The 14,316-nt window shown below is 33.0% G+C and overlaps 1 protein-coding gene across 3 annotated transcripts in view; it reads right to left on the bottom strand.

Annotated features, from left to right (window-relative positions):
* Positions 1 to 14,316, bottom strand: part of PHF3 (PHD finger protein 3) — a 112,613-nt gene that overhangs the window by 4,794 nt on the left and 93,503 nt on the right. For all 3 annotated transcript variants that reach the window (XM_074237291.1, XM_074237292.1, XM_074237290.1), the window contains 7 exons: positions 13,929 to 14,045; positions 12,317 to 12,448; positions 11,589 to 11,718; positions 9,980 to 10,175; positions 6,155 to 6,302; positions 3,124 to 3,213; positions 126 to 321 (listed from right to left, as the gene is read on the bottom strand). In XM_074237291.1, coding sequence (XP_074093392.1) covers positions 126 to 321; positions 3,124 to 3,213; positions 6,155 to 6,302; positions 9,980 to 10,175; positions 11,589 to 11,718; positions 12,317 to 12,448; positions 13,929 to 14,045 — 1,009 coding nt within the window. The remainder of the gene's footprint in view (positions 1 to 125; positions 322 to 3,123; positions 3,214 to 6,154; positions 6,303 to 9,979; positions 10,176 to 11,588; positions 11,719 to 12,316; positions 12,449 to 13,928; positions 14,046 to 14,316) is intronic.

Here is a 14,316-nt window from a genome sequence, read left to right as displayed (position 1 = left end):
CATTTATAAAGGCTGATTTGGCTTTAGTAACACAAGTTTTACAGAAGGTAAAGGTTCTACAAGAAACAAGTTTAGCCAAAGGATATCCCTTAATTTTAATCATAATTATTAATTCGTATACCTACCAGGTCCATCAAAAGGCACAAGAGGGTGTGGAATTTTATCAGAGGCACCCAAAGGAATAAGGTACATATCTTTAACTTGCTTCATGTTATTTGCAGCTACCCCATAGCGCTTTCTGCTACTGAAGTATGCAAACAATAAAGTATAAGAAATTTGATCTTCTTCAGTCACTGGTGTAAAACGAACCACACAAATTTCCTGGTAAGAAAAATAACAACTGCTTAGCCTAAATAAATGCTTAAAACAATTCCATTTAATATTTTTAAATCTGATTCATCCTTTAAACACATTTTAATCAGAACAGATTTTTCCTGTGGAAATGTAATGCTTAAGAATTTTAGTACTGCCTAATTTATTAAGCATTATCAAAAAATCAGCTGTTACACATAAGTGAATTTTCCAGATAATTCAAAGTTTTGCACTTCAGATACTGAAAAAGCTTTAAAGCATTTTAACTATCTTAGGTAGAGATTGTTTAAATATGTATGTGTATAAACATAACATAATTTCTAACTTTTTATATGGCATATAAAAGGAAGAGCTGGCTTCAGAATCTGAAAAAACTTTACTTACTCAATTTACTTAAGCACTCTGAGTCTGTTTCCTCATCTGTAAAATGTGGGGGTTGATTTAAATAGCTTCTTGTAATCCCTTCCAGCTCTAAATTTATAATGAGTCCCACCTCTGATATATATGAGCTTCTGGGTAGTTAGAAGGATTGCTTTACCAGTTCCACAACAACAATTAAATCACAGGTCCAGACTCCTTCAACTCATCAGTGAAGCATATTTTTAATCTATTCTTGAAAACTCAAAAATCATCACCAGAGTGGTGGAAGGTATTTTAATTTAGAGATCACTGGAGTCTCAGAGTCATCAGAGTCTGAAATATCAGAGTCACAGAATCAGAAGTAGACTGGAACTTAGAACCATCTTTTCCAGTATAGCACCATCATTAGGACTCAGTCCTCCAAAATAGTCTACATGTTTTAAACTACATTACTTTTCAGATCTTTCTACTGTCATCAGAAGTCCATTTAAGCTAATTAATTTATATTTTTCTCCTATAACAGTATAATGAATCTATGTTTTTAATCAATGTAGATACTCTCACAAACTACGTAGATTATACCCTATCAATACCTTCTTTTCCCATGTAATTTTATCCAGTTCTTTCCATAAACCTTCCATTCTCATGGGGCTTCTTAAGCTACTGACTGCACAGAAAACAATGGCACCTGTGAGCTCTCTCTTGATGATGATCAGCTCTATTCTTCTTCTACTCACATATATCTCTCTGATGACATCCTTTATAATTGTTTGCTGGTAATATTTTGATGTCTGCATATACCTTAAACCCACAATTATATCTTCAGAAACAATGGCATTTCATATATTACAGTCATTTTAGGAAGACTACTGATGTTCAAAAAAAAGTCTGTTGCTTGAAGATGTGTGATGTTAGTGAAAATCCATGAACAAGTTCCTTGAAGCAATCCATCCTTGCACAATTCCTTCTTTTCAGTTCTGGGTCCAGCATATTACTCATTTTCAGTATTCAGTGTTCAAATTTATGGATGAACAATTCTCTATGATTCAAGTGAATATAATAATCTGGATAGTGGTTGTTCTTCATTTGAATTTATCTATGTATACAATTAGACTAAACTCCTTTGAGTAATTAGGAATCTCATCTAAGAGGCTCTGAAATACTATAGGATTCAATATGATTACCATATCAACTAGCAACAGGAACATCTGAAAGACCTTTATATCTAGAAGGAATTCCTCTTCCATTTTTACCAAGAGTTCTTAATCTTTTTTGTACTGCAGGGATTTCTTTGGCAGTCTGGTCACTGATCTCCTTAGAATGAAGTTTATGTTTTCTTAAAATTCAAATTTAAGGGTGTGAAATTTCATTAAGAGGTTAATGAAAATAAAGATGTATTTTTTATCTACTCAAGCTCACAGATCCTGTAAGAAACCTCTGATTTGGATTCTATGCTGAAAATCAATCCATGTCACTTGGGAACACATTTGCTACATTTGCCTGTTATATGTCAATGCAATCTTCTTATTCCTATTATACATGGAAAATACTTTTGTTGGCAAAGAGCCTTTAAGGAACCATTTTAAGGAACTACTGAACTAAATGCTTTTTTATTCTCTTGTCTTATTTTCTTTAGTTCCATTTATATTTCTTCATGCAAAAAAGGAATGTTAAGAATTCATGGTTTTTATTACTTAATGAAGTCATTAAGAAATTTACAATGGGCATCAGGACATATTTTTTCTGATTTTGTCTATGAATGCCCTCCAAATAATTTGCTTTCAATGAATATCTTGCCAGATTTTCAGTAAACTTATTTTTCCCTTTATTGCTTATCACCGTTTCATGAAGCTTTTAATTTATAATCTTCCATTGCCCTTTTTTGTTAAGACTCTACATTCAAATCTATATTCTAAACTTGTGATGCTTTCAACTTCCATCTTTCCATATGGCAAGGAAATGAAGAGTTTGCAGGCTGAGGTGCTTGCTAGGTTCTTTTGGTCTCCTCACTGTAACACTGTGATGGGCACTACTATTTAACCTTAATATTCCATTTCTCTTTCTAAATTAAGTAACAAAATTCTAAGTTTAAGACCTTGTTTTTCATTTGGTAAAGTGTTTTTCCTAGCTTGTGTGAGCTAACAGCTCACAATTATAATTTATAATTTATTAAAATTATAATCAAAATTATAAGTCCCTCAAGATGAAAACCTCCTGGTTCCAACACCCCAATTTAATTCTCAACACATACCAAAATGGAATAGTGTGGCTCTAGAAGAGTGGAATTGCTAGTATTCACCTTTCAACTCTGAAAATGCAGAGTTTACTTTTTTTGTTGCATATAGAATGTCCTTCCCATAAGGAACTTGGAGACACACACAGAGATGCACAAGTGTTAGGTACAATTTCATATTTTATTTCCTTGGCTGAGAACATTAAAATATACCTTACCTTAGTTCCTGAAGCTTTTATTTTCTCCACATAATCCCAAACAGTTTGAGGTGATATCCTGCCACCTACTTGAATACTATCTGGTAGATCCTGTTGTAAAGGAACCAGATAATAGTAATGATCAAAGCCTCATCCAATGATTATATAAGCAAAGCAATTTATGAATCATCTGTTTACATGTACCTTAAATTATATTTTAATTTTTGTAGTTACTTTACTGGATAATCTAATTAATGGATCTCATTTTCTTTCTGAAGACTACATAATTTCTATAAGTATACACTTAGGTTTAAAGGAAAAGTGGAAAAATGTAAAGCAACACATGGAAAGAATATCTTAAGGGACAAGAAAAAAAGTAAATCTATTCAAAATCAAAAATCTCATAAATTCACCTGGATCAGTTAACTTTCTAATTTTCCCAAAAGATGGAATAGGTTAATTCATGAAATCTTTATAAAAAATATAATAATATTTAATATCTCAATCTTAACTTTCACAGAAATTTCAGTCATATTTTTCATACTATTAAACAACACATTTTTATTTTCATATATAACATTCTGTAATTATTCATTTCTTTCCTATACCTTCATGTCACAGTAACTGAGGTTTACTCAAGCGTATTTCATATGATTACAATTAGGCTGTTTATACCCAACTCCAAGGTCTTTCCTTGCTGACTAGGGCAAATACAGTCTGCACCCAGCAGGCATGAACTCAGTGTGCTCTAGATTTATGTATAACTAGGCAGATGAACTGAAGAAAAAATAGGGAAACTGAAGCATTACGAAAGTAATACAGCTTTTTATAACAGAGTGAAAATCAAATCTGACAAAACTTTCAATTCACCATCTTTTAAATTAACATATGCCTCTTTCAGGAATTCTATTATATATATAAATCATCTTTTTCTCATGTAGTTGAACTCTCTCTTTTCAGTAACTGAAAAGCAGAGCTTCTAATTTTTCCCCCATTTTTTCAATTGTGCTTATTTTAAGTTCTTTTGCAATTTTGAATAGGCTTTAAAACTTTTATGCACATCATTTCAACTAGATTTTATTTCATGCCCTTCTTTGTTCCTGCTCATTATCTTATCTTCTAACTCTGCCAGTCAAGTTCTGTAGATATATAAGTCAGACATTCAAAGGAAATTCTCTCCCTTCCTACTTTCCCCCTTCTCCCCACCTCTTCTCTCCACCTAGTACTGAATTAATATAAGAAGCAAGGAAAATTATGACTTGTGTTGGCACACAAATTTTATTTAAATTTGAAGTTAGAATTTTAAAGGGGAAGACAGAATGCAGATTCTCATTTTTTTTCTATTTCTGTGCTACAGAAAAGCACCTTTGTATAAGCAAGATTCCAACATATTCCAAACTAAAATCTGAATGTTTTTTAACATTTTTGTTGCACCATTCTCTGAAATCTTAGGAATTCTTTTTTCCTTGCCAAGGCCAAGTTCTTGGCATCTCCCAGCTCAATTAGTCCCTCTCCTCTTCAATTTTTCCTTTTCTCCATACTGGGCTTCTCTTCTTTCTATATCAAGGCTCAAGTCTTACCCTAGCCTAAAGAGGAAAAAAAAATCTCCTTTACCCTGCTACCTTCTTAAACTATTTTATATCTCCCCCTGTCTTTCAATACTAAACATCTATCAAGAGTTACACATATACTTTCTGTATTCCACTTCTAAACCTCCTGAAATCTGTCTTCTTTCCTGACTACACTACTTTTCAGGTTCAACGATCACCTCTGGTCAAATGACTAACAAATCTATTTTTCTTGCTTGACTCAATCTCTCCAACATTTCAAACTGTCTGCTCGTGTCTCTCCTTCAATTAATTCCATTTTATTGTTGATGTTGTTCAGTTGGTTCATGTCTGACTCTGGTGACTTCATTTGGGATTTTCTTTGCAAAGAAACTGGAATGATTTGCCATTTCCTTCTTTAGATTTTATAGATGAGGAACTGAGGTAAAGAGTGATTTGCCCAGCTAGTAAGTATCTGAGGTCAAATTTGAACTTAGGAAGAAGAGTCTTCCTGACTTCAGGGCCAGCATTGTTATCCATTCTGAGCAGGCCCAGTTTATTCCACATAGTTGCTAAAATGAATACACAGGCCTGACATGTTATTCAACTGATGAAATCCCTTCAGTCATTCCCAATTGTTTATATGATAAAAAAAATTCTTTATAGTCTAGGGTTTAAGGTTTTTCACGATAAAGTCATAAGATATGCTTCAAGTCTTATTTCTAATCATTTCCCATCTCCATATTGCCAACTCTTCTTTCAAAATCTAGCTGGGCTGCTACCTCTCTCCAGAAGTTTGGTCCCCCAGCTCCATACTCAGCCTGAAAATGATACTTCCCCTTCCTCGAATTTTTTTGATAGCACTATGTCTAAACTTCTTTGACTTACATTATACATTTCATCATATTTTGTAAATTTTATATTCCCTCAGTTAGAAAGTAAACTCCTTGAAGGTTAGGTGTGTATCATTTTTCATCTTTGTCTTTTTACCATCTTAGCACAATGTTTTTTGAATTGAATTTGCTCTTCTAGTGAAGAAATTTTTTAAAAATGTATTCATTACTAACACACATTTTCTGACCTCAAAATCTGTGTTCTAGTACATGATTCCCAGGTTTCTCAGACAAAGAAGAGATATAATGAAAACAGCAACTTGTTGAAACTTCAGTTTCTTGTTCTTTAAAATGAGAGGGTTAGATGGTATGTCCTCTAAAATCCTTTTAAATTTGCAGATAAATGAGATAAGTTAAAAGGAATTAAAAGTAAGATCCAATTCAGGCAAGTCTAAATTCTTCTGTTATTGTAATTTTAACAGGAAAAGGTGCTTCACAATGATTGTATTTCAATCTTACATTTCACCATTACAATATTTATTGTAATTCTCTTCCATTTCCATAATATTAGATATCCTAAGTTTCAAATTTGTATAATTAATTTTTTTAAATGAATTTTGATTCACTTAAAAATGAATTTTAAACAGTAACATAAATGGAAATGTACAATACCTCTGTTAAATATTCAGGTGATCCAGACACAGGATAGGCTTTGATAACAAACTTTGCTACAGAAGGCATATTGATAAAACCTTTCCAAATAAAGTTCAATCGAGCCAGGAAAGTAGATTCAACTTCAACAGCACCAGGCATCTCTGGACTAGGAAAAAAAGTTCATATCAAGAATAGGATTCAGAAAGTGTAACATTAAATACAGGTTCTATTTGATCATCTGAAAATATCATGTGAACACAGCAAAAAAAAAAGTTTAATTCATCTTTATATAGCCTTTGATTAAAAGTTATATATTTTCATTTTCAAATAGATACTGTGAGACCAATGTCCAAGAAAGCAAGAAGGTTTTATTTTTAATGACCTGTCAATTTTGGACCATTGCTATTAGCAATATAAGATTCATGGCTCAGTGCAATCAAGTATGCAAATACCTTCGCAAAGAATGTTGTTTTCTGATTATAGTAATCTGCTGTTTGATAAACCCAAAGAGTCCAGTTATTGGAATAAAAACTCTCTCGATAAAAACTGCTGGGGAAATTGGAAGTTAGTATGGAAGAAACTTAGACCAACACCTAACACCCTTTACCAAGATAAGAGCCAAATGGTTACAGGATTTAGACATAAAAAACAATACTATAAGCAAATTAGAGGATCAAGTACTAGTTTACCTGTCAGATCTATGGAAAGGGGAGAAGTTTATGACTAAGGAAGAGATGGAAAACATCACCAAAAACAAACTAGATGATTTTGATTACATTAAATTAAAAAACTTTGATAAACCCAAAGAGTCAGGCTACGGCGATAAAAACTCCCTCTTTGATAAAAACTGCTGGGATAATTGGAAGTTAGTATGGAAGAAACTTAGATTAGACCAACACCTCACACCCTTTACCAAGATAAGATCCAAATGGTTACAGGACATAGACATAAAAAACAATACTATAAGCAAATTAGAAGATCAAGGACTAGTTTACCTGTCAGATCTATGGAAAGGGGAACAGTTTATGACTAAGGAAAAGTTGGATAACATCACTAAAAACCAATTAGATGATTTCCATTACATTAAATTAAAAAGCTTTTGCACAGATAAAACCAATGTAATCAAGATCAAAAGAAAAGTAATAAATTGGGAAACAATCTTTGCAACTAATGATTCTGACAAAGGACTCATTTCTAAAATATATAGAGAACTGAGTCATATTTTTAAAACAAAAAGCCATTCCCCAATTGACAAATGGTCAAAGGATTTGCAAAGGCAATTTACAGATGAGGAGATCAAAGCAATCCACAGCCATATGAAAAAATGCTCTAAATCATTAATTATTAGAGAAATGCAAATTAAAGCTTCACTGAGGTACCACCTCACACCTCTCAGATTGGCCAGTATGACCAGGAAGGAAAATGATCATTGTTGGAAGGATTGTGGGAAATCTGGGACACTATTACAATGTTGGTGGAGCTGTGAACTCATCCAACCCTTCTGGAAGAGCTATTTGGAACTATGCCCAAAGGGCAACAAAAATGTGCACACCCTTTGACCCAGCAATACCACTACTGGGTCTATACCCTGAAGAGATGAGGGAAAAGGGTAAAAACATTCCTTGTACAAAAATATTTATAGCAGCCCTGTTTGTGGTGGCAAAGAATTGGAAATCCAGTAAATGTCCTTCAGTTGGGGAATGGTTTAGCAAACTGTGGTATATGTATGTCATGGAACACTATTGTTCTATTAGAAACCAGGAGGGAGGGGATTTCAGGGAAACCTGGAGGGATTTGCATGAACTGATGCTGAGTGAGATGAGCAGAACCAGAAAAACACTGTACACCCTAACAGCAACATGGGAGTGATGTTCAACCTTGAAGGACTTGCTCAGCCCATCAGCACAACAATTGGGAACAATTTTTGGCTGTCTGCAAAGGAGAGTACCATCTGTATCCAGATAAGGAGCTGTGGAGTTTGAACAAAGTACAAGGACTATTCCCTTTAATTTGGAAAAAAAAAAACCCAGATGTCTTCTTGTTTGATCTGGTTACCTCTGAGAATTCTGTTCTCTTTAAGGATATGATTTCTCTCTCATCACACCCAATTTGGATCAAAGTACAACATGGAAACAAAGTAAAGACTGACAGAGTGCTATCTGTGGGGTGGGGGTGGGGGGAAGGAAGCAAGATTGGGGAAAATTGTAAAACTCAAATAATATCTTTAATAAAAATTAAAAAAAAAATTAAAAACTTTTGCACAGATAAAATCACTGTAACCAAGATCAAAAGAAATGTAGTAAATTGGGAAACAATCTTTACAACTAATGATTCTGACAAAGGACTCATTTCTAAAATATACAGAGAACTGAGTCATATTTTAAAAAATAGTCATTCCTCAGTTGACAAATGGTCAAAGGGTATGCAAAGGCAATTTACAGATGAGATCAAAGCAATCCAGTCATATGAAAAATTGTTCTAAATCATTAATTAGAGAAATGCAAATTAAAGCTTCTCTGAGGTACCACCTCACCCCTCTCAGATTGGCCAATATGATCAGAAAGGATAATGATCATTGTTGGAAGGGTTGTGGGAAATCTGGGACACTGTTGCAACTGTTGGTGGAACTGTGAACTCATCCAACCTTTCTGGAGAGAAATTTGGAACTATGCCCAAAGGGCAACAAAAATGTGCATACCCTTTGATCCAGCAATATCACTACCGGGTCTACACCCTGAAGAGATGATGAAGAAGGGCAAAAACATCACTTGTACAAAAATATTCATAGCAGCCCTGTTTGTGCTGGCAAAGAATTAGAAATCAAGTAAATATCCTTCAATTGGGGAATGGCTTAGCAAACAGTAGTGTATGTATGTCATGGAACACTATTGTTCTATTAAAAACTAGGAGAGACGGGAATTCAGGGAAGCCTAGAGGGATTTGCATGAACTGATGCTGAGCGAGATGAGCAGAACCAGAAAAACACTGTGAACCCTAACAGCAACATGGGGATGATGATCAACCTTGAAGGACTCACTCATTCCATCAGTGCAACAATCAGGGACAATTCTGTGCTGTCTACAATGAAGAATACCATCTACATCCAGAGAAAGAATTGTGGAGTTTAAACAAAGTTCAAGAACTATCTGATATATTATTTTATAAAACTTTATTATACAAAATGATATCATCTTATCTGATCTTTTTATCTCTCATACTTTTTGTTTCTTCCTTAAGGATATGATTTCACTCTTATCACACTCAATTTGGATCAATGTACAACATTGAAACAATGTTGGGGTGGCTAGGTGGCACAGTGGATAAAGCACTGGCCCTGGAGTCAGAAGTACCTGGGTTCAAATCCGGTCTCAAACACTTAATAATTACCTAGCTGTGTGGCCTTGGGCAAGCCACTTAACCCCATTTGCCTTGCAAAAACCTAAAAAAAAAAAAAACAAAAAAAAAAACACAAAAAAAATCATGGAAACAATGTAAAGACTGACAAATTGCTTTCTGGGGGGGAGTAAGATTGGTGGAAAAATTGTAAAACTCAAAATAAATAAAATCTTTAATAAATAAAAAGATAAAAAAGTGTTGCTTTCTCATAATTACATTTATGACCACCAAGTCAATAACTATCAAATGATGAAAACAAAAATAGAATTTTTTCAACATATATTAATGTTATCAAGAAATTTGTAAAGATTCCAAAAGTAATTTCAAAGAATCAAGGTGGTGGTGTTCATTAGTATGCTTGTTCAAGAAAACCTCTCTCAACTTTAGTTTTCTCATCTACAAAATGAATTAAATTCCACAATCTAACATTCCAAGGATGAAATTTACCGAGGAGCAGGAGAAAATGTAGACTTTGGAGAATCTTGCTTCTCTTCTTCAAAGAACTCTGAATTCAGAATATTTGATGTTGAAGACAATGCATCAGCTATATTTTCTGCTTCATTATCTGAATGTTTACGAGCTACACCAACAGCCACCTTCACCTTTTTGGGAGAAAGGTCATCAGCAGGTGGTGCCATTCGACCTAGAGAAAGATAAAAAAGTACAAAACTTAATTTTGAAATTACTTTTAAGTTTATTCTCATCTGATTCTAATTTTAATCAAACAGTTAGTATGGCAATCTTTAATTGCCATGCTTTTACCCCTATCAACTCTGAAAATACATAGATAATTAAAAGCCCTGATACCTGTCTGAGAATAAAGGATACTAGTATATGATCGAGTGGGGGAGAGAAGGAATAGTCAGTAGCTGTGGCAGGTTTCTTAAGGAGCTAGGTTCTCTCCCCTTTCTGGCAGCTAAAAGCCTCACTATTGTAGCACTAGATCATGGACTAGAAACTACAGTGTCTTCATTATATCTGTTAAGTAAAAGAAATCTTCAGAAAATTTAAGAAAAAATCACAGACTCTCTAACATCTATTATATGAAATTTTAGCAAATTAGCTTTCTTATATATGATACACCTTCAAAAAATGATATTTTTATCTCATATTTTATAGATGCAGAAAATTAGAGAAAGTAAAGCAATGAATTCCTTCTTGCTGGAATTATAGAACTATATAACAAAATAGGATCCTGATATTCCATTACCGTTTGGAAGTAATTTTAAAGTTACATTAAAACAAATCATTTTCTTCTTAGTATCAAACTGAATTGAAACTATGAATGAACATGAACTCTAACACTTAGAAAGAATGTGTTTAAGATGAATGTTCAGAGTTACAAGGGGCTTAGAGATCCTTGATTCAATTCCTTCATTTTACACAAGAAACTGAGACCCAGGGAGATTTAGAGATCAGTTTAAAAAAGTAGTAGGTAGATGAGCCAGGATTCAAATTCATGCCCTCTTTGACTCCAATTATCACAATGCCTGGTGAATACAAAGACACCAAAAAGAAAATTTTAAAAGTTATGAAAAGTATTTTAATTTATGCTTCAATGTTAAGGTATTAAATGTTAAGTCACCCTTTAAAACTATTTTAGTATTTGTCTTTTCATCTACTCCCTTTGGCTATCTTCCTGAAATACCAATATTCCAAATTTATATTAGAAGTACAATTTTTTCCATCGTTCCTCAAAGTGAAACTATATTCCTACTGTATGATTCTGAATAAAGTATTTTAAAATATTCTATTAACAATATCTGCTTACGAATTTTTCTAAACATTCAAAATACTGGTCAGGTCAAAATTTTATGTAGACAGTTAAGTCGAGTTGTGTCTTAAGAGGAAAGTATAAAGTTCCAAGTTTCAAAAAAGATGATGAATATAAAGTACATTATAAATTTTAAGGCACTATATGGGCTGTTGTCATTTTTGTTTTCTATGAGTCAAAGCAATGCAGCACCAGTACAGCAAACACTCTAATATTCTTCTACAAACAGTTATAATCATTATAACCTTTACACATAGAAGACATTTAATATTTTTAAATTACCTATACATATCTTGCAGTTAAGATCAAAAAGATGATTTTTATGTTGACTTGTGGTATCTTTAGACAAAGAGTCAGCCTCTTCTTTTTCTAAATCTTCTACTTTCTCCACAGACTTAGTAGTAGTAGATTCCTAGGAAAAGTGACAACAAAACCGGCTTTATTGCATATGACTATGCCTTCAGGGACTAAAATTGTGCAGAACGCCTTTTTCCCAAAAGATGTGTTTTTCTAGCCTTGTCCATACTGCCCCAAAATTTAGAGAAATAGATATGATAAAGATTTTCTTAACTACTCAGTTTTTCAGGTTAAATTTAATTAGAGATATTCCCAATGAGCTAAAGAACACATATTTTAAAAATCTTATTCAGAAAATAAAGACTACCATTCACAATTGTGTTTATTCTTCAATACTACAAAATAATTTTTTTAAATATGCAAATTAAAGAAGATCTGAATTGGTAGAGTTTCCTGGTGTCATAACAAGTCCAGGAAAAAAAAAATCGTAGTACAAAATTTAAACCTCTCTTCAACTAAACATGAAAAAGGAATTAAAAAGGCCTCTATATAAAAAAATAAATTAAAGCATACCACATGACTCAAAACAGCTTATGTACTTTTGGAGTGCAAGAGGTTAGTTTTCTTTCTATTCCAAATATAATCACATGTTGCCTATTCTAAAATTAACAGTATGTCTTAGATGTTACAGAGTAAGCAATATTTGTCATTACCTGCATTTCCATGGTTTCTTCTTGTTCTTTCATTGGAGCATCACTCTCAATTTCTATTTCACCTTTATGAGTAATTTTTGTGATAGGGCGTCTTTCTACTTCCCGCTGTTCTTTTTCAATCATCTCAATGGTCTGTAAATCAAATGGTTTTCTATGTAAATACTTTATTTCAATGTATAAATAAAAATTATTAAATTAGTCAATTTAGACAAAATAATTAGAGAAAGTTAAGACAAGTCACAGAAAGGATTAATTTGTTTTTCAAGAATATATGGAAAGAGATGCTGGAGCAAAAAGCTAAGAAAAATAGAAACTCAAATGTGGATTCCATGGCAAAGGAATAAGGTAGAATATAAAGTAAAAGTAAAACTGAGATGGTGTTTATATTTAGAATTTGTTTTCCAGTTTCAAATTTGGGGTTATAAGATATACCTAATGATACACTCTTAATTCAGTTTATCAGGGTTCCAGCAAAAATAGAAATTCATTGCATTCTCAAAAATAAAAAATAGCTCCCACACATTTGCCCTAAATAAAACTGCTCAGCACAAGTTAAAATGAATTGTAGACCAAACTTAGTTGACAAAGAGGAAAGGAGATAAGTGATTAGAAGAAAAGGAGAGGGAGCTTACTTAGTAACCCTACCCCAATTGCCAACAACCCCTCTACCACTCCCCCCACCAGGATATTTACAGGATGGGAAGAGGGAAACAGAATATGAAGTTTAAAAAGTGCATGCTAACTTTGCTCTCCCCTACCTTTGACCACACTAATGTTAAATGAAAAGGGATCAAGTAATACTTGGGATTCTTTGTTTTTTTTCATTTAATACATTTTACTTTGACAAATACAACATAATCACTTAATGCAAAAAATAAACAAAGGAAGCACCCAGTTAGGCTTTAAGGCAAGAGAAAGTTACTTTATTCTCATGTAGAGTATTTATGATCTTAAATATATCAAAAGATCTATGATGGTAGGCTTTATTAGCATTTCAATGCTGAAAAAATTTTAATCAATTTTGAGGATTATTGTTTTGGGGAAAGATAAGACACTATTTAAGATAAAACATTTTTCTTGACTTTATACTCCAAAGAAGACAGAATACCTATGACAAAAACAGAAATATGTATATCAGCATGATCTGATAAAATTAAGTCTCTGAGTCTCTGGCACTGAGTCTACTTTTTAATAAAGTAATATATAAGCTGCCTGGGGGAACAATGCTAGCTGTAGCTAAAAACATGCATTAAACTACAATTTTTACAATTCTGTTTCTGTAATACTTTAAAAGGGTTAATATTTCAAAGCCTCTGTCATGGAAATATCAGAAAATGAGAGCATATGGATTTACAGTTGGGCACGGTCAAAGAAGAGCACAGAGTAGGGGAGAAATAACAGTAAATTTGGTAAGAGAAGCATTCAAGGATGAATGAAGTTCAAACTCTGCAAATCAGGAAATGAGAATAGGTACAGTTCCAGGATATAAGGAAATAATTTTTAAGCAGCAGGAAAGAATGTGGAACCGTGAGCCAACAGGAAACAGAGTCCTGCCACATTAATTAAAATGTGGATGTGGGCACATATATACATATATATACATAAATCTTACATGTCTGTTTTCTCTTCGTCTCCAAGCAGCTAATTCTTTTGAAGCTAGTTCTTCTGGACTCATTCTTATGAGATGATCAGGTGTTACCTCTCCTTTCAGTACTTTTTTAAATAAAATCTAGAAGTATTAAAATAGGAAAAAAATTAAAAAGACAAGAGATAAATTCATAATAAAAAAGTTGTAACATGCTTGATATGGCAAAGAAAATAAAAATCTGGCCCTAAGGGAAAAAATTACAATTCAAGTACATACTGCAAATGCTTATTAAAACATTAGCCTTAGGAAAATAGAGCTATCACGTGCCTTATAAATTTGTGCTCTAGTTAAAATCACAGTCAATACAAAAAACAGTAAAGCACTTCCATTTGCACTTCAAGCTCAATTCACC

This window comes from Macrotis lagotis, chromosome 5 (assembly GCF_037893015.1).
Source record: "Macrotis lagotis isolate mMagLag1 chromosome 5, bilby.v1.9.chrom.fasta, whole genome shotgun sequence".
NCBI lineage: Eukaryota > Metazoa > Chordata > Mammalia > Peramelemorphia > Peramelidae > Macrotis > Macrotis lagotis.
The sequence above is the reverse complement of the archived record's forward strand: the minus strand, read 5'-3'. Positions and strand labels throughout refer to the sequence as shown.